The sequence below is a fragment of the Cyprinodon variegatus genome, unplaced genomic scaffold (genome assembly GCF_000732505.1).
Source record: "Cyprinodon variegatus isolate N-32 unplaced genomic scaffold, C_variegatus-1.0 Scaffold970, whole genome shotgun sequence".
NCBI lineage: Eukaryota > Metazoa > Chordata > Actinopteri > Cyprinodontiformes > Cyprinodontidae > Cyprinodon > Cyprinodon variegatus.
The window spans coordinates 14,405-34,958 of NW_015151423.1; the positions used below are offsets into that span (position 1 = coordinate 14,405).

The following is a 20,554-nucleotide window of genomic DNA, read 5'->3' on the forward strand; positions in this document are numbered from 1 at the left end:
CCCTGGCGTCCTCTTCCACAACATCTTCGTCTCTGCTTTCCTCCTCTAAATAAAAAATGTACGACAGAGGAGACTCATCCACAACTTCTGTCCAAAACTCTCCTCCTCTTGCAGGTTTCCTCTGTCCATAGTGTTCCTTGACAATTTAGTGCTACTTGGTCCCAATGTATTTTCCCATTGGGAACCTACTAGAACTAAGTTGCTAACTGGTTAGCAAGATGCTTCCGAGAAACCGGCCACAACCAAAAAGCTTGCGAACTTTCCGCCACAACAATCCCGCCCCCTTGATAATCGACCAATCGTATTCACTTTATTCACTCATGCAAAGTCTGGCACCACTCGGGAGAATTCGGAAATGCAACGGTTGGAACAGCTGCTCCAAATTTCATAAAAATGATCTCGCCTACTTTTTCAGTACTACTTGATGTGTAGGGAAAAACTGTTTGTACTGATTTAGTTTTTAAGATGGAATCATTTTAAATGTCTGCCGACGACATCACCATCCCAGTGGACATTAGTGCTGCGGTCATTCCAGATATAAATTCCAAAAAAGTAAAAAAAAAAAACAATCCCCTGGACTTTGTTTCCAAGTTAGAAGATGTTTCACTTCCCATCCAGGAAGCTTTTTCAATTCAAATGTCAGAAATAGCGTGGAGTTCGAGCTACTTCTCCGCTGGCTACTTCACCACCCTTCACTGGAAAATATTGAAATCTTGATCAGTCATTTTTTCTTAAAATAAGTGCATGTGTTCTTGGATTGAGGAGGTAAAAGAGACATTTTGCCAATGGAACAAGATCATTTACACTTAAAATAAGAAAACACAGTTGCATTGTCTTATTTCAAGTGCATATTATGTAATTATCGTATTTAAGAGTAAAAATACAAATTTCATTGGCAAACTATCTCATTTACCTACTCAAATTAAGGAAAATACACTTAATTTAAGAAATTTGTACTTAATTCTAGTGTTCTCAATGCAGTTTACATAGGGATACTATGTAAATCCACAGCCCTCCCCGCTCACACCACGCTCAGTCTGAATGCACCTTTACAAGCAGTTGGTGTTGTTATTCTAAATCAATATTATTGATTTGTGAGAAAAATAGATGACTGCTTTATAGATTCTTATAAAGATTTCATTAAGTAATTGAGTTAAAGAGTGTTGACTTCTCTTCAGCTTCTGTCTGGAATGCCTCTTTATCAGGCAACAAAGCTGTAAGGTTTAGAAAGGGCTCCTTTGGGAATGTTCTAGGGGAAGGTTTTGACCTTGGTGGGGTGTTTGTCATTGGACGAGGGCAGCAGGGAATAGCACAGAGAGAAGGAGTTTGGGGATAAAGTGGACCTTTCAGAAGTCCTCAAAGTGGCAAGAAAATTACCAAAGTAAAACTAGAAAGCACATTTTTACATAAAACCTGCAGGACAGCGGCCCTCGAGGACAGACTTTGGGGAGGCCTGCTCTTCATGTTTGAGCTAAACTGATAAAAAAAAAAAAAAACTGGTGAACACACTGGTTGTGTATTAGATCAGATCACCCTGTGTGGAAGTGAATTGACTTTTTTTTTATTTTTAGGCGATAAGGGGAAGACGGTGGTGATGGAGGACGTGAAATTTCATCAATGTGTCCGTCTGTCCCGCTTTGAAAGCGATCGGACAATCTCCTTCATTCCCCCGGATGGAGAATCTGAGCTGATGTCTTACCGCATTAACACGCATGTATGTTCATCTCCAGCTATCTGATAATCTCCATAATTTGTATCAATTAGACTGTGAACAAAAACTAGAGGGAAATTATGACTTTTTTTGTCTTACAGGTGAAACCTCTGATATGGATCGAGTCGGTCATTGAGAAATTCTCTCACAGCAGAGTTGAGATCATGGTGAAGGTATATTACAGAGTTTTATGCTTATACTTATACATCTCTTTCACATTCACCTAAATATATTCAGTGAAACAGTTTACCTTTAGTCTAATTTGTGGTTGAAAGAAACTTGGAATTAGATTTCCATGTAATCACTGTGAAAGTCAAGAGTTGGTTAGACTGGCCATCTTTCAAAGCTGACAGAATGGGCAAAGACAACATTAATCAGCCTAGAGGCCCACAGTGTATCTGGAGGAGCTGCAGAGATCCACAGATTAGATTGAAGAAATAATGTGATTGTTGAAAGATAGACGTAGGGAGTCCTCTTTTCAGTTTGATACAAGACATTTAAGAGATGCAGTAAATGTGGTAGAAGTCATGCAAATCATATTTAACCACAATATAGCATTCTGATCTACATACAAAACAAGTTTTGTTGAGGAAACATTTACAGTGGACATCCTCCTGAACAAACCATCCCATGGTGAAACTGAGGGGTTTGTCTCTGCTGGGTAGATGCAGGACAAATCTTGTAAAATCTTTGTTTGAGGCTACAAAGGTTTGAAACTGAGGTGGAGGACAACAAAGCTAAACATGCCATTTATTTATTCTTACAGTAACCATTACCAGTGTTGGGCAAGCTACTTGTCCAGTGTAGTGAGCTAAGCTATCAGTTACTCAACAATAAATTACCGGTAAGCTTCACTACACCAAAGCTACCACCTAAAGAATTATAGCAAGCTAAGTTACACTAATGTGTTAAAAGTAGCTTAACTACATCAGAAGCTACTTAACGTCGCACCAACCTAATATCAATTCAAAATGAGTCTGATACACTGGTTAAAACATTTATTAAAGATCAGCCAATGACATAGCACAGTGTAAAAAATGCTTTATGATCAGCATAATAAAATAAAAACTGAAGTAATTACTAATAGACAAACTAGTAAACAATCTGCTGTTATTAGAACCAAATTAAAGGTACTGTGTAGCGTTCTACCCATCGAGACATGGCTATGAGTTTGCATTCAATGGACATCTCTAGGGAAAACAAAACCCTACAGTACAAAAGGCATCTTATTTCTTTAGGTTGTCCCTTAGAGAAAACTTCTTCAGACCTCAATTAAACAGTCGATTCAAGTAACAAATGGAACTGTTTACAAAAGAAGGTGAAAAAATAAAGAAGCGATTAAGTGATACATATATTTATGTCTCACCATATACTTTAATTTCTACCTACATATTTATTCATTGTATTTTTGGGGGCAGTTAATTGAATGCTTATTTAGTTATTTATTGAGCATTTATTTATTTATGTATTTATTTTATATATATGGTAGAGCTGTTCCTCCATACCTAAAAAATCTTATCTGTGCAAATAAGCCTTAAAACAGATTCATGTAAACATCCTGTCTGGTAAATTAGGCCATGAAAATACAATATCGAAGGTTCACTACTGCTCTCTATTTAGAGTACCTTAGTGGCATTCATAAGATTGAACTATCTGGAAATTAAAGGTGCCAATAAAGTTAAAGCTGATATATTTTTCACATTTTTATTTAAAAAAAAATATACTGTAGTTGACTGTTTTAATGAGTGTTTGGCTATGTAAAACAAATGGCTAATCTTGGCCACGTGAGCTCTCTATGGCCAAGAACCTTGAAAATCACTCATGCTTTTTTTTGTTTTTTAAAGAAAACACTTCTGCTTAGCCACTTGGCTAGTCCCTTTCCATCACACACTGCTTGTTGGTAGGTGGGTAGCTTTCGTTTTACTAATTTACATACAGCATTTCGCTAAAGTGAGTTGGGATTTACACTGACGCTAGATATTTTTACTTGCATACTGCAGGAGGGAAATTAGTGATTCACCTGAATGTGAGTTCTCAGGTTGGTGTTGGATGTCCTGGATGTTGACAACAGTTTTTATTTTTTTTTATTGCAAAGCAGACATCTGTACACTTATTTTTTTATCTGAGGATTCAACAAGTTTCATAATCTCTGAAGGTGTGGTAGGGACAGTTGGCTGCTCTTCTCGCCCTGGATTTTGTAGCGTTTGTGGACGCTACGTCACTACTTGATCAAAGCAATAACGTCACTACAGGAAAGTTACTTGATAAATAAAGCAACAACGCTACGGTCAAGCTACTGGAAAATGTAGTTAAACTAATAGCTTCGCTACATGTTATCACTGACCATTACCATGTAGATGTTACATTGTTTTCATGAACTTGAAAGCTTGTTCATCCAGAGTCTACTGTTGCATGACTTTATTGGTGTGTGTAAAAGTGCTCACTTCTCCTCGCATATCTGGATCTGGATTCTAGCTTGAACTATGGCTTCCCTTCCATGTGGCAACAAACCCACTTTAAGCTTATTGACTCCTCCTAAAGGGCTGGATTGAGAAAGACAGTATCTTACTCCTGTTTAAAGATAATGTGACCAAAACTGAGTCTCTGTGATTTCATTTTTGCATTTCGGAAAGTTGCCACCATTGCCAGTTTGGTCCCACTCCAGTTCTAAAGGGTTGCGAACATGTTTGGGTTTTAGAATGGCCCAGTTTATGACCTTAATCCAATTTAGAATCCCTTTTTTTTATTATTGTTTTTTTATCTGATTCAGTCCAATCTCCAATTAGATTGCTGGTGTTAAACTTTTTTTTTTTTGTGGTTATGGAACATATTGATACTAGTTTTATATTATCAATTTAATCAAGTAATATTAATTAATGGCAGCTGTAAGCATGGAGGACATGGCAATTTTTAAAAATCCATCTTTGGTTACATAATTTAACCTTTAGGAATTCACATAAGAATTTATTCATAATGTAAAAATCATTTTGTTTTTTTTTTTTAGACATGGCTCTAATTTAAACTTTCCATCTGCTGTAGTTTCAGAAAACAGGTCATATTTAAGCCTCTGGTGCAGTGCTAGTTGGGAAGTCCTCAGAGATGGGAAGTAACGAAGTACAAATACTTCATTACTGTACTCAAGTAGATTTTTCTGATATTTTTACTTTACTTTACTACTTATTTTTATGGCGACTTTTTACTTCTACTCCTTACATTTTTACACAAATATCTGTACTTTCTACTCCTTACATTTTAAAAAATTGACTCGTTACTTTAGTTTTGAATCATTTCAATGGAGTTACCGTTATTATTTTTCACGTCATCAATACCAAATTCAATCTAATTGGATGGGAATCTACGTTGCATTTGACGCACCACTACAAGATGAATCGACAGATTCGGCGGTATTCATTCGCGGCAAATCATTGCAGCTTGGTGGCGGTGGCGTTAGCATAGTAGCATGGACGACGAGATGATTGAAAATGAACACAACGGAGATCTAGTCCTATTGGCAGACATCCATTTAAAATGTAGGCAACGGCATGAAAAAAGTGGTTTCTACTTTTACTTTTATACTTTAAGTAAATTTACAAGCCTGTTTTTTGTTACTTTTACTTGAGTAAAGAAGTTTAATCAGTACTTCCACTTTTACCAGAGTATTTTTTAACACAAGTATCTGTACTTTTACTCAAGTACGGAAAGTGAGTACTTTTGCCATCTCTGGAAGTCCTCAAACCTACCTCAAAAACAACATTTTAGTCGCAATAGGGGTTAAGTGGTTGAAAGAGCTCAGACTTTGAGTTTTTTTTAAGTAGTTCTTTACTAATGCTAATGGTTGCAGCCATTACATTAAAAACAGCTTTTTTAAACAAAACATTTTATAAAAGCAGGCATACTGAATTTAAATTATTTGTAAATACTTCACATTTTTTTCCTCCCTTTTGTGGTTGTAATATGAGGAGGTTTATTGGAAGGTAATATTTTTGCAATGTGCCTTATTTTCTTACATATATCCACAGTTTGGGAATATAGATTTATAATCTTTATACGTTGAATTAAAATGCCTGATATTAATCATTTACATTAGGTTTTATCTTTACTTACACTTCAGTGTTAAACCTGTCCTCGTATAGGGACAGTTTTTTTTTTTAATTAAAACCTCAATTCCTTGTTCTGTTTTAGGCAAAGGGGCAATTTAAAAAGCAGTCTGTGGCCAATAATGTGGAGGTGAGGGTTCCTGTCCCCAGTGATGCTGATTCACCCAAGTTCAAAACCAGCACAGGCAATGCTAAATATGTACCAGAGAAGAACTTGGTGGTGTGGACCATCAAGTCATTCCCTGTAAGTAATTCCCTGCAGAGTGCTTCATACATATGCTGACGATGCGTCTTTCTCTTTTTAAATAACGTGTCTGTGGGTTTGTGTCAATGCAGGGAGGAAAAGAGTTTCTCATGAGAGCTCACTTTGGTTTGCCCAGTGTGGAGAACGATGAGGCTGAGGGAAAACCACCTATTACCGTCAAATTTGAAATCCCCTACTTTACAGTCTCAGGCATTCAGGTATGTGCCAACACATGTGTGTCTATGATGAGGTAAGAGTAGAGCATCAAGTTAATCGTAGGAGGTGGAATGTTTAAGGATCATTTGTGGTGTGTAAGGTGTTACTAATACTACTGTTACTCAATTAGCCGTTTGTTTTGCCTCTAGGCATTTTAGAGTAGATAGACTTTAAAATTCAAGTCAGTTCATGTAAGAATCAATGGGATTTCATTGGTTTAATGATGCATGTTTTTTTATTAGGTTCGATATATGAAGATAATTGAAAAAAGCGGATACCAGGCATTACCCTGGGTGCGCTATATCACGCAGAGTGGAGGTACAGTTGCAACATTTCTTATAAGTGCTCTCTAATAGTATTTAGAAGGCACTGTTTACTGCCTATTATTAGTATATAATATTATTTTTTTTATAAATTAAAATAATTTACATGTGTTCTCTTTGTATTTAGATTACCAGCTGAGGACCAATGTGTAAACCTTGAAGGAGGCTCTATTGTATTCCTCCAGGACTTCCAGAGGAGCATAAAGATCACTATAACTGCACTGAAACAAAACATCTTTTAAAATATCACCAGCTGTTTTACTGATCCTCCTGTTTCAAGATTTTGTTTTTTTATGAACTTTAAAATTTTCTCAAATGTTTTCAAATCTTCTTAGACTATAATGTGAATTCTGTTGTATTACATTAAAATAATTTAAATCATTTATTCATTTGAAGCTGTCATGAGTGGCTTTTAGTATATATTTGTTTTCCTTTTGTTTGTATGTTCTGCTGTTTAACTGGAGATATTTCCATCATACCTGCAGACACCCATTGTGCAATCACAGCCGATAAATTCCGCCCAAATTACAAACCCGCACCCGCCTTTTTTCCCCTCACTCTGATCTGCAGAAGTACGAGCAAAGGATGGAAATCTGAATGAACTGATCTTTGAAGGCACCAACGTATACAAATCGCCCGCTTTCTTCGCTCCGTGCTCTGATTGGTCAGATGTCGATGTTGCCACTGCCGGAGTGTAGTAACAAGCTCGTAGCTCCTCCCCATTTACCAAATATGGACCTACCACGCCCACTACGAGGAATGTGATTGGCCAGCGTATTTCTCTTTCCAATGTTTGTAAATTTTAGACTTGGAGAGGGGGGGACACCGCTGTTTGGATCTCAGCGCGCAAATGTATTTTTTAAAGGTTGATAAACTGTTTTCGTTTGAATTGTATTTAAAAATAACTGTGCACTAGCAACAACGGGTTGGACGAAAAGCTTGACGACGCTTGGGATATCAACGAACTGGATAAGGTAGGCGTAGTAGCTGTACGGCTGATAAACCGTTAGCTTGTAGCTTCGATGTTATTTTTGTTTTTAACGGGTGAATTATTTCTTTTTCGTGACGTTATGTATCTACCGGGGGCGCTTTAACCGCGTTTTCTTTAAAACGCCCGTTGGGGAAGCCGTGCGCAGTAGCTCAGTAACATGGCGTCAGCGGAGAACTACCATTTACGTTGGCCGGATGCTGTTGTAACATTAGCTAGGTGTAGCCGACATTCTCCCCCCTCCTCCTCCTCCCCGGCTTTTTGATCTGTCTATGTCTGATGGGATTTCAACGTGAAGTTTGATGTAACCGGGGTGTGTGGTTTCTATTTGTGTTTCATGTGTTTTTGAAGCAGCTGGAAAGCAGAGTAGAATGGTCCTGAGTGAGATGGACGCGGGGAAAGCTTTGACGGCGGCAGCAGCCAGAGGGAATGCCGATGAGGTGCAGAGGATCCTGGAGGAATGCAGAGTTCATCCCGATACTCCCAACGAGTTCGGCCGAACCGCGCTGCAGGTGAGCTCCGTGTTTTATTTATGATCATTTCTAGGGTTATCTTCGCAGTCTGAGCCGCTCATTTAGACATTATGTTAAAGAGTTATTACCAAAGTCCGCCCTGGTGTCTTGTTGTTATCGGGGATCACATAATCCCCACTCCACATTCATATTTATGGTTTTATTTATGTCGTATTTCCTCGATATCGTGTCAATTTTTTTTATAAATAATTAAAAAAATATATAATTAACTCTGATCATTTCGTTCCTTTTGTATTTTTGTTTGTTTGTATCCGATATTTTCGACTACAAGAAGGAGCAGGTTGTCACAAATTGTCTATTTTTCTTTATAGCAGGGAAATCCCTTGAATGCAAGTGTACATGGCTGCGAAAAGTTACACTTCATTATATTAAATAGGCTTTATGAATGATTTATTTTTTTCAAAGCTGATAAAATTTGATTAATTGAGGCATACATTATCAAGTGCAATCAGCTTCTATTTCCCAACTTAAAGAGGTTTCTTAACTACAAAGACATGACATAACCACTTTGACATCCAGTGAAAGCTGCAGCATTTACCGATCTGTAAGGTAAATAAAGTCTCAAAAATAAAATATTGCTCTTAGTATAGGGTTGATTTAATTTTACTAGTTTTTTTTCTCTTGGATTACTATTATTTTGTTAGGAAAAGCAACACTCTTTTCAGGATATCAGGTTTGTTTTTTGAAATGCAAGAAAAGTCTTATCTTCAACTCAATATATTTACTATGGCTTTAGTTTTTCCAATTTAATTTAGTTTATTTATATAACACCAATTCACAACACATGTCATCTCAAGGCACCTTACAGTTCACCAGATCATACAGTCAGATTGATTCAAAGTTTTCTATCTGAGGAAAACCAAATCCCTCACACTAAGCATACTTGTAGCGACAGTGGAGAGGAAAAACTCCCTTTTATCAGGAAGAAACCTGCAGTAGAACCAGACTCAGTGTGATCGGCCATCTGCTGAGGCCGACTGGGGTTCAAGGAGACAGAAGCAGAGATACATAAAGCAGCTGTAAAAGGCGGCTCCATCCAGGAAACAGCCAGGCATTTTATTTCATGTAATGTCTTTAGATTTTTCAAAATAAAAGTTTTAATTTATATTATAAGGCTTGTTATCAAGATTAAACATGTTTACATTTTAAATGATGAAAACACAGAAGTTATAGTTTCTATTTTTTTTTAAATCTATGATTGTCATTAAAAAAAAAAAAAAGCAGAAAATATGTTTGTATGTTTTTAAAGGAAAACGATTAAATCTCTTGTATTTAAAAGAGTTGGATATTTTCACGTGTTGCTGGCATAAAGCAGAGAAAATCAACGTCCCAAGTTTTATGTATTCATATTCACCCTGTCTCATTTCAGGTGATGATGATGGGAAGCTCTAAAGTAGCAAGATTGCTGCTGGAAAAGGGAGCTGAACCCAACATTCAGGACAAACACGGTATCGCCCCGGTCCATGACGCAGCGCAGACGGGGTTCCTCGAGACCCTGGAGGTTTTGGTGGAGCACGGGGCTTCTGTTAACCTCCAAGACCAGAACGGCGCCCTCCCCATCCACATCGCCATACGAGAAGGCCACCGGGAGGTGGTGGAGTTCTTAGCTCCCCGCTCAGACCTGAAACATGCAAACGTCAGCGGTCAAACAGCAATAGACGTCGCTCGAGCTCTGGGTGAGCTGGATATGATGAACTCGCTCTTTGCTCACATTCACAGTTAGAAGAATGAACCATCTGTGAATTGAACCTCACTTTTTTTAAGTTTTGCATTGTTCCTGGTGACTTGAATACATGAATTTGTTCTTGGTGGCTGAGCATTAAAATGTGACGGGGCGTATTGTCTTGGCAGCTTCTTTTCATTGGATTGGTGGCTATATACTGTAGACACCTTATGCACAGTGCAGTTTAGGCACCTTATATTTACATTCTTTCCCTATTCATTGGGAGTGCACAGTTGTAGTTAGTTGTCCTCCAGTGTTATGTGATTTTTACATCTTTTCTGTTGCGTGCATGAGTTATAACAGTTCTTACACATGTTTTTGTTTTGTAATTTACAAAAATGATAAGGTGCACCCTGATTGCTTTGCATAGTTGTGTTTTTCTTAATTAGATGTACTTAGACTTTGAATTTGCTCTTATTTATTTTTGGAATAGGAATTCATATTCCTGTGACTTTGTAAATGGTGACATTTAATGTGATTTGTTGAAATGTTATTTATATAAATACTTTTAAGACAAAAGTGAGATTATTCACTTAAATATGAAGAAAGCACAAAATAAAGTCATGAACTTTGTCTCGTTGTCTTTGTTTTTTTTTGTCTCTATTTTGTATCAGGATTTAAAAAAAAAGCTGAAAATGTGGTATTTAGTAGATTTAAGTCCTTTGTAGGATTAATACACATTTTTTTATTTTTCAATAAGACAATAAACAATAAGGAAATGATCTATAGTCACTTAAAAAAAAGAAAAATCTTTCGCACTTAAATATGATTTATTAAAGACACGGCCGTTGAGTCTACAGCGGAATGTACAGGACAAGAGAGAGTTTGTTAAAGGTCACAAAGAAAACTGCGCTGAAGCTGGAAATGAAAGAGATCCCTGTTAGTGGACAGTTTGTTGCCGTTTGTGCTCAGGGCTCTCATGGCACAATGGCTATTTTGTTTGCCTATGCGCCTCCTCCAGCCAACTTTACCAGGAGGGAGAGAGGATACAGTTCAGGTACTGTGCTGCTGGTTCTTTGTAAGAAAAAAAAAGTGTATTCACAAGTCACTAAGAGAGCCTTCCAAATAATTCAAGCTGGCTGATTTTGCCATGAGGTGACCACTGACTTCAATGCATGTTACAAGGTTTTCTTGTTGTGGAGCAATAATACTTTTTCTTTTTTTACATTAGTTTAAATTCACACACGTTTCCTTTTTACACTGCAGAAATGTTCTGAAAATTAGTAAAAAGGTCTTTAAACAAGTGTATTTACCTTAAATTTGAGTAGGAAAATAAGAGGATCTGCCAATGGAATGAGCATTTTTACCTTTAAAATAGGATAAATTAGATATTATGCGCTTGAAGTAAGAGACTATAGTCTTTTTTTCTAATTTTAAATGTAAATTGTCTTATTCCGTTGGCAAAGAGTCTAACTTACCTGCTCAATTCAAGAAGAAATGCACTTGTTTTAAGAAAAATTTACTTACTTAGATTTACAATTTTTTGCAGTGTAGTAGAGGCTGCAGACAAGCCAGACTGTTTTTTTTGCCTTTTCCATCGTATTTACTTCTCTTCACTGTGTATTCCATGTATTTTCTTGTGGGAAATAAACTACTATACATAATATATTTTTGCAGTGGAAGAAAATATTTAGAAATCAAGTGTTGTATGTGTGTTAATGGTCTCCTTAAAATGTCAAAAGTCTAATAATTGTGAAGTCTGATGTCGGCCTTAGATGGCTAAAACCATAAGGCAATATCTCTGAAGATAAGAGAATCTGAGCCTTATTAGCAATTTAGCAAAAGCTCTATAGAGGACTCAGCAAACGTTGTAGGTGGTTTCCTTGTCAAATTATAGCAAAGCTTATCCATGTGTTGGGATGACTGAAGATCCAGTCCTAAACCAAACAGGTCATCGACAAAATTCAGTGTCTAGATGCGCAAACCTGGAAGAGGCTATGCCAATAACGCAGCAGCTTTAATTGCAGTAAAAAGTAAGGCTATGTGTTGCCTGAATACAAATAAACACCACACTTTTCAGATCACAGCTGCGTGCAAAACCTCATCAGCATTTATCAATTAAAAGAAGCTGGATTGACATTGTACACTAAGCAAGAGTTGTATATTAATAAGGTTGTATTCATTTTTTACTTGAACTTTGATGCTTAAGTGCATCATAAAATGTATAATTTTAAGGATGAATTATTCAAAGGTTGACATGTATTTCACTGTATAGCAAAATTGCTTTTTAAACAAAAATCGGTCATTTATTCAGTTGATCTTTACCATTATTCCTGTGAAATTATTCCAACATTTGGCCCTCCATAGGGGGCAAGCACCCACTCTGTAAAGCATTGGATTAGAAGATTGCTTTGAATAAATCCACTTTTATACCAAATGAGCACATAGAACACCAGGGTGCAGGAACAAACAGTTACCAGTAGGTGGCAGTGTTTATGAATTTGGATTGATTACATTTCAGCTTCAGTTCCCCATAAAATAACTTAAATTTAGGTTTCAAATTCTTTGTATTCTTATATTAAAGGTACAGAAAAACCTTTAATGGCTGCCGTCATCAACTTCTACAGCAGAGGTAACTAATTACATTTACTTCCAAAATGTAGTTTTGGTAGTGTAACTGCATCACGTGTTTTACTTTATGCTGAATGATATATAAAGAACAAGCTTGCTTTAACCAGAAATGCACCAACGTTTGTTAAAATGAGTTTTTATTGTGCCTACAAGCTTCAGTGTTGTTACTTTCTACCTGCTGAGCCTGCAGTGGCAACATAACTGAATATATAGTAAACAGTAGACACTTAAGGTACTTTTTCTACTGTAAGTATAGCTTTCATGTTAAAAAAATATCATAGGAAAAGTCTTTCTTCAGTCTGTATTTCTTAATATTTTTTTTTCATTTGCATCTGTTTTAGGTTAGTCTTAGAAAATAGCAGAATCTGTGCAAAACGTTTAAAATGTTTGTTTTCTAATGGCATTTCAAAAATATTAAATCAAATGTTATCAGTTATTTGAACTACAATTCAACCAAACATTATGTTCTTAGTTAAGTCATTATTGGATGGTATTTTACTTCTTCTCAAGCTCAATTAAAAAATGGGTTCAATATTGGCTTCTCTACCTCTGCTTAACAGACATGTTTAGGAATGACCGTGCAATTATATTTAAATGCATAATAAGCTCATTTTATGTGGAAATGTTTTATCCAGAAATGCCTGGTCTTTAAATTATTAGGGCTGAAGCCTTTATTTCACTTGTCAGTAGTCACTTATTTAAATAAACAATTGAAACATTAATTGAATAATCAATAATTGTAGAATACAAACAGGCTACATATTGAAAGAACCAATTAATAGCAGAAATTAAGCCATGATGAAAAACCTTTGTAAATTTGCTCTATTCAGGACTCAAACAACATTTCTGAGCTTTGACTTTTGTAAAAAATGTTTTACATGTAAATACTTGTTTATTGGGGTATGAGCATTTATTAAGAATATTTCTTATTAGAATAATCAAATATATAGTCACTAGATTAATTGATCACTAAAATAATTGAGATCTGCAGCCTTACTTTAAGGACCCTCATGATTTTTTGTTTGTCCTTCATGATATCCCAGTATGTCTATGTTCTACAAGCAATGACATTTAGTTTGCAGTTTCTTTCTTAGGCGTTCATGATGTCTTCTGTTCTTAAACGCTCTTTAACAAACCTTTAAAGCAATCAGCTGCTCTTGATTTTATTTCGGGGTATCAGGATAAAACACTTTAGTAAAGCTGTAACTATAGATATCACCACTACTACCTTGAAGAAACAGTTTTGAAGATCGTACTTCCGTTTCGTTTAATACTGGTGACTCATTCCACCCCCCACCCCCCCGAATACAAGGGAAAATAAACAGAGTAATGATTTACTTGGTATGAAGGCATAGAACCTGCAGCTAATTTTGTTTGAGCCACTTCAAGACCTTCCTTAAGTTAACCTGAATCCTGATCTGTAACATAGTACGATATACACAGAGAAGGTCATTGTAGCTTTAACAGCAGAGGTATGCATGTTCATTCTACTCCTAGGATCCTGTTTTGTAGTCATGTTCTGGCTTGCAGAGCATGACTGCATTACAGTTGAAGGCACAAAAGAATTCAATTTTGTTTTATACCCTCCAGATAAATAAAAGGAGCAAGAATTTAACTGAGCAGTCATTTTATGCAGTCACTCAAGAGGCATGCTTTTCCTTTCAGTTTGGTAAAACAATTGCAATGCTGTATTGATACTAAAACTTCAAGAAATAACATACAAAATGTAAATGTTTACTTAGTGTTGATGACCATCTAAAAAGGTGTTTTTCTTCTATTCTTTTTAAACCTAAAGGAGAGCTCATGACTCAACATGGTTGGGACACACCTCACCAGGCTATACAAAACCTGTTTTACAGGAAAACGGCACAAACATACTAAGACAAAAACAACATGGATCTGTGTTAAAATACTCGCCCGCAACAGTTAAACCGGCTGCAGTGCTGGATCCTTGGATTGTGTATGTATGAAGGGGAATCCTGTCTTCAGACATTTTATCTTGACCCCCCCATCCATGACCAAAAAACAGGTTCTTAAAAACAAGATCTTTAATAAAAGTTCAAGACAATTTAAAGTGTTTTTTTTCTACAACTGACTGAAGAAGCAAACTGGCCAATTATTAATGTCCAAGTCTGTGACTGTCCCAAGCTTTCAGTTTCAGCCTTGACTCAGCTTGTTTCGTATGTCTGAAGGCAACAGGTCAAACAGGCTGTCCTCTACTATCAATCCACTGCGTCTCAGCAGAGGACAGTCCCCTATCTCCACTGGTAGAGACTCTAGGCGGTTTCCCTTAATATCCAGCCGCACCAGCTGGGCTAAATTTTCCACTCTGGAGCTAAGAGATGAAAGGCAATTGTTACAGAGAACCAGTGTCTTTAAATGTTTACAGGAATACAGCTCCTCTGGCAGAGCCTCTAGGGAGTTGAAGGCAGCAGAGAAGAACTGAAGACCCTGCAGGATGCTCACTTCTGGAGGAAGATATGTGATCTGATTGTGAGAGACATCGAGGTGCCTTAGTTTGGTGCAGTAAAACAGCCGAGACGGAAGCTTTTTCAGCTTATTCCAGCTTATGTCCAGCGTCTCCAGTGTGCGCAGCTTAGTGATATGTTCAGGAATGTAGGATATTTTATTGTGCCACAGACGGAGAGTCACCAAACGCCGACAGTGCTGCAGACTCAGGATCTCTTCCACAGTGGTGAGCTTGTTGTCCTTCAGGTCCAGCTCCTGCAAGTTGTTGAGGCTGAAAACAGCACTTGGGATGCGTTCAAGGTCACAACCTGACAGCTCTAATGAAACTAGGTTTGTTAACTTCTTCAGGCTGCTAAAAGCCTGGAGCTTGACCCCTTCATTGTGGATGCACAACCTCTCTAACTGTGCTGCCAGATCCACGATACTGGGTGGTATCTTTCTAAGGTTGGACCGTAGACTGAGGAGCCTTAAAGAACTTAGAGATCGCAGGGATTCTAGGGTACCGCTTTTGGACACCTCACTGATCAAAGGACCAGTAAGATATAACTCCTCCAGAGAATGAAGAGAATACATCCACAAAGGGATCTCCTCTGAAGTCTCAAAAGTCAGACGTAAAACCTTTAATCGCTCTTTGAGGTGGTTTACGGCAGGCAGTTGCATCTTTGCGGGACAGTAGATCAAGGACAACTGCTGCAAAGATTCCAGCTTCGCCACAGAAGCCGGAATGGTGGCATTTTTAACTTGCTCCAGCTTGAGTGATTCAATTTCTGTAATCTCAAATATGGTGTCCGGCAGCCCTGGCAGCCCTAAAAGATAGAGCTCTAATTTATCGTTGGAGTTCTTGGTCAGGTGAGTGCGCAGCTTTTTGTTGGTCCATTCATAGTTAAGGTTGAGCTGGTGAAGGTGGCTCTCACTGACCTCAGACAGAAAAACTGCAAACCTTTTAGGATAAAGAGCATCATACTGGTCCACAAGGTGAAGCAGGAAAGCAAAGTCGTTCTTTACATCTGGTATGTCGTTGATACCCGTCTCCAGTCGGACATACTCAAAGGAGTACTCCTTCAGAGGTCGGTGGAACACCCAGTAGAGGGTGTAGATGCACATGAGTCCATACACTCCTACAAAGCAGATGTAGCAGTAAGCAAGCTTGGAGAAAAGATGGGCTTTGGTGTGGTTGCAGCAATAGATGTCAAAGCCAGTCAGGTCAGGAGGGACATCACAGCGCACAACAATTTCAATGTTTGATACTAGCACTGCAGTATAAATGATGATTATGAGGAACTTGAAGACTTTGAGAGAGGTTTGTAGTACATACATAAGGTACAAGATATCTGCCTCCTCTACATGAGTTCGAAACTTCTTGACCTTTTCAAAAAGAGCTTTGGCCTGCTCTCCCTCCTTTTTGTCCAACACAGAAGGCGTAGACTGAGGCTCCGGAGTTTTCTTTTCAGGATTAGACTTTACAGAGGCGGAGCGAATAAGCCCTATGGTCTCCTCTTCATCTGCCCGGTCCTTAAAATCTTTCGACATGGTGTTCCTCCTCAAACTCACCAGCTTCTCCTCTCCTCTCTCCTCTGAAACCTCACTCAAGGCCCTTGTGGTCCAGGGTGAGTCAAAGCACTTCCCCAAAATGTTGACAAAAAGGTCTATTTTAGATGATGTCCCAGGGAATTTGAACCAGAAGCTACTCGCTATCATGAAGATCATAGTGTGGATCACCACAAGGTACGGAAAGTACTTAGCATACCAGTGCACAAACCGCTCGTAGCAATAGTGGTTGACAAATAAGTATTGGTGAATGTCCAGGTTATTCTTGCGACCAAACACCTCCTTTACGATGGGGCTGACAGACTTGGCTAGCGTTCTGTCTGACGTCTTGTTGGGTTCATGGTCAGTGATGTAGCTGCAGTTTATTGCGTCTTTCACAGGGCTGGTGATATGGCTGGGCAGACATGCAATCTTGTCTTGGGTGAGCTGAAGAAATCAGAGGGAAAATGTGATGTTAATGGGCTAAATATGAGAGCATTAGGAAGTAAAATATGGCAGAGCATGATGAAAGAATCAAATTATTAAAATGGTTAAGAAGAGACAAAAAATAAGCTTTTCATTATTCAGGTGTTGGGACTCTAGGGTACTACATCCCCCCTCCTTTTGCTACAGTAATTTATCATCATCATAATGAAAAATTAAGAGAAATCAAACCTTCTATTAGATCATTAGCAATCTTTTTTTAATAACAAAAACCACACGTAGAGTAATTAGGTATCACAGCTGCTAATTGCTAAAGTCTTGCCCCATCTCACCATCCCTGTCTTCAGTCTCTCCAGTCATGGATCTTTCCTGTACAGCTTACCCAATGGGCTTTTAACAGAATATCTGTCTGGACCCAAGGACTAGGGTGTCCTAGAAGAAGGTCAATGCTGCATCTTTTAAACCAGTTTTGTGTTGACGTTGGATCATAATTCTGTTGAAGGTCCAATGATGATCCATTCAATGCCAACAGATTGTTTAAAAAACTCCTTTGCGATTCAAAGACTTCACGATTCCATGTAGAGTAACAATTTTCCAAAGGCTGTAGAATGGTGTAGAATGGCAACAGCCCACAGCATGATAGATCCTTAACCAAGGCAAAAGAAAGAGATGCTTTTTCACATTATCATCCTTTGTTTTATACCCATACAGCAGACCTATAAAGAGCTGCTGGCACGTCTTCCAACTCCTGTTCTATCCCACTCGCCATACCCACACAATTCTCCACAACAACTGATTTTTTTCTGCTACACCCGGCTACGCTGCTTCGCTTCTTCTTGTTTACTACCGGTGGTTGGCTTTGGTCGCAGTACCGCCACCTTCTGCTCTGGAGTGCAAACGCTTCGCCTATGAGAAAAAGGAGCAGTGCATGCACCGAACGCAACACACGCAAATCGAACCGAGACAGTCGAACCGAACGGTTCGGACGGATTTCATAAGCAGTTCCATCCCTAATGTGTGTATATATATATATATATATATATATATATATACACATATATACATACATACACATACATACACACACACAAGTTACGGTTTACTAAACTGAAGTTCCTAGAAAATTTTGATCGATCAAAAAGCACATAATTAATTTTAATGTTTCAGCTGCATCTATTTTGAGGCCGTTGTTTGGGTTTTTATTTACTGCCATTTCTAACCCACTGAATAAAAATACCAGTATTAGACGCTTTGATTTTTCTTAAGATTTCAGTGTGAGATTATCCTTCTGCATCGAAAGACTCATTTATTCCTAAGATATTTATTCACATTTAAAACAATGTGACCTTCTATGGATCACTAGTGTAGAGTTGAGAGTGATATATACTTTTTAAGTTCTCAGGTAGCTTGGAGGTCAGAAACTGCAAATGTTTTTTTTTTCTTTAGTACTGAAACAGACAGAGAAGGGTGTGGGGGGGATTTAACATTCCTACACGTCACTAGGGGGATGCAACAACAAGCACATAAGAAGCAAATAATTAACCCCACCAGGAATCTTAAGTTGGAGCAATTAAGGGAGTAACATGCTGTAAAAATATCTTTCATGCTGACTGATACCTCACCTGCAGGGTGCAGCCAAATACACCAATCATGAGCATCGCAATGCAGAGGTACTCCGACAAAACATCCCACCATGGTTTCAGGACCCGGAACTGGGAGTTTGAATCGATCCCAAAGTTTTTGAATTCACCCACTGGGATCATGCTGCCGCGCTCTGATGGAGGAAGGACACTTAAGGTTATCATGGCTTTGAATTGAAATACAACTACGGAGGTGTGGCAGATAAAGATAAAAATACATGTTACAATGGAACACAAGCATTAGTATCTGTGTCTTTGAAAGAAATAAATAAAAATATGGGGCTACAAGGAGAGTTTTTTTTCCAAAAACAATAGCCATATTTCTGTTTTTTCTTTTAAACACTGTTGTTATTTATAGATGTACTGTAACACACAGATATTCAGATGTTGTAGAAATATATTGGTGGGTGATAATTATTAAACACACGATTTAGTTTGCATGAGAAAAAAAATAAATAAAGAGACAAATTCTGCAATATATTGAAACGTGATTTTCTTATCTGAAATTTAGGTTCAAGTATCCTGCAACTTTTTGAGTTTTCCCTAATCCACTCAGAGGCGTAGCCAGAACATTTTTATAAGGGTGGCCAGGCAATAACCATCGTACACTGAGGGGGGGGGCCAAAAGTAGATAGGCTCCAGAACCTCACGGTCAATCTATACTGTTCCAACAGGAAAATTAAGGAGCAAACACCCACATTTTCTAAATAAAGACAAACTATACTTTCCTACAGCTTTTGCTAACAAATAGACACATATATATATATATATATATATATATATATATATATATATATATATATATATATTTATTAACATCCGTGCTTCCTAAATAAAAGGTATAGTGGATAAAATTCTTTCAGTTTTGAGATCTAGGAGATAAATCTTTTTCATCATCATTACTTACCTACTTGTATCAATAAACATTCCACATAAAATTGATATTTACAAGCACTAATATCAACATAAATTGATTATTTGATAAGTTTATATTGAAATTGTTATTTATCTATGATTTTACTGAAGACTCCAAGATGACTTGTAGAGACGCATAATATTCTCTTTATCCCATACAACACAAAATCTAGTTCTGAAAAGAGCCTGAATTCTATACTAATCATCTTTTATGTTAGTATATTGTATATACTAACATTATACTGTGTATAATTAACCACAAAAAATTTAAAGATTTTGAATATTCCACTTGAGAAAATTACTGCTGCCACCATCTTTATTAGAGTGGGAAAAAAATGGTAGGGGTGGCCAATGATTGGGTAAGGGTGGCCATGGCCACCCCTGGCCCCCCATCTAGCTCCGCCCCTGAATCCAGCACACCTGGATCAAATGGCCACAGCATGCAGACAAGTTCCCCACAGTCTTACTTATTAAACCAATTATTAGATTCTGGTGTGTTAAAGCAGAGACACGTTTAAAAAAGTTTAACTAAAGTGATTGAAATCATCAATAAAACCGTCTGGCTGAGAGTTGGTGGCAAAAGAAGAACCTGACCCCACCTTGGTTGACCTGAAGTGGAAAAACTAGTCAGACAAGAGCAAACAGCTATTACCGAGAATGTGGATTAGAGACATTTATATGTTCTAAATTATGCCTATCAATAACGATGCTGTACGCAATATCTCAGTTTAAAAACATTAGATCGAAACGCTTTTTAGCAGATTACCTGCTCAATAAGTCACCCTAAAAATAGGTTCAACTTTACAGAAACTTACAGGCGCTCCTACATTTACCTGAGCTGCATTATTATTCATTAATTGTGGATCCAAAGGTAAAGTAAAGGTGAGCGGCGCCATGTGGGTCAGCCTTACCTGCGTCCCGACAGAAGCCGTGGCTGTCCACTGATAACCTGACAACTTGCTTTTTTTCTCATCACCTTGAAGGAGCGCACCGGTGTGAAGCGGCACGCAGCTCACATGAGACTTCCGGCTATGATTTTCAAAATAAACTTCTGTTAAAGCTTAACCCGTTTGAAGCAACTACATGTTAAAATCAAGACCGGAAAACAGGAACTGCGTCAGATTTTTGATACTTGTGATATCTATCTATCTAT

At 37.7% G+C, this 20,554-nt stretch overlaps 3 protein-coding genes across 4 annotated transcripts in view; 2 read left to right on the forward strand and 1 right to left on the reverse strand.

Annotated features, from left to right (window-relative positions):
• The window catches only part of ap1m2 (adaptor related protein complex 1 mu 2 subunit), a 15,331-nt gene extending 8,368 nt beyond the window's left edge, over positions 1-6,963 (forward strand). The window contains exons 7-12 of the mRNA XM_015398895.1: positions 1,572-1,714; positions 1,813-1,884; positions 5,894-6,052; positions 6,145-6,270; positions 6,511-6,586; positions 6,719-6,963. Coding sequence (XP_015254381.1) covers positions 1,572-1,714; positions 1,813-1,884; positions 5,894-6,052; positions 6,145-6,270; positions 6,511-6,586; positions 6,719-6,744 — 602 coding nt within the window. The 3' untranslated portion in view covers positions 6,745-6,963. The remainder of the gene's footprint in view (positions 1-1,571; positions 1,715-1,812; positions 1,885-5,893; positions 6,053-6,144; positions 6,271-6,510; positions 6,587-6,718) is intronic.
• A 201-nt stretch (positions 6,964-7,164) lies between these two features.
• On the forward strand, positions 7,165-10,379 carry cdkn2d (cyclin-dependent kinase inhibitor 2D (p19, inhibits CDK4)). 2 transcript variants are annotated; one of them, XM_015398897.1, is made up of 3 exons: positions 7,165-7,565; positions 7,934-8,091; positions 9,482-10,379. In XM_015398897.1, the coding sequence occupies exons 2-3, from the start codon at positions 7,951-7,953 to the stop codon at positions 9,833-9,835; spliced, it is 495 nt and encodes a 164-aa protein (XP_015254383.1). In that variant the 5' UTR covers positions 7,165-7,565; positions 7,934-7,950; the 3' UTR covers positions 9,836-10,379. The 2 variants fall into 2 exon arrangements, with proteins under 2 accessions (XP_015254383.1, XP_015254382.1); XM_015398896.1 differs by having other exon boundaries at positions 7,180-7,565; positions 7,931-8,091; positions 9,482-10,378.
• A 3,371-nt stretch (positions 10,380-13,750) lies between these two features.
• LOC107100423 (volume-regulated anion channel subunit LRRC8C-like) lies at positions 13,751-20,403 on the reverse strand. Its single transcript, XM_015398883.1, has 3 exons — positions 20,313-20,403; positions 18,469-18,620; positions 13,751-16,849 (listed from the first exon to the last, which is right to left on the reverse strand). The coding sequence occupies exons 2-3, from the start codon at positions 18,607-18,609 to the stop codon at positions 14,564-14,566; spliced, it is 2,427 nt and encodes an 808-aa protein (XP_015254369.1). The 5' UTR covers positions 18,610-18,620; positions 20,313-20,403; the 3' UTR covers positions 13,751-14,563.
• Between the last annotated feature and the right edge of the window lie 151 nt (positions 20,404-20,554).

Excerpts from the sequence above, each read along its gene's own strand:
- cdkn2d (XM_015398897.1), top strand. The coding sequence starts at position 7,951 with ATGGTCCTGAGTGAGATGGACGCGGGGAAAGCTTTGACGGCGGCAGCA. Across the intron at positions 8,092-9,481 it reads TCGGCCGAACCGCGCTGCAG|GTGATGATGATGGGAAGCTC; the intron begins GTGAGCTCCGTG and ends GTCTCATTTCAG.
- LOC107100423 (XM_015398883.1), bottom strand. The coding sequence starts at position 18,609 with ATGATCCCAGTGGGTGAATTCAAAAACTTTGGGATCGATTCAAACTCC. Across the intron at positions 16,850-18,468 it reads TATTTGGCTGCACCCTGCAG|CTCACCCAAGACAAGATTGC; the intron begins GTGAGGTATCAG and ends TGATTTCTTCAG.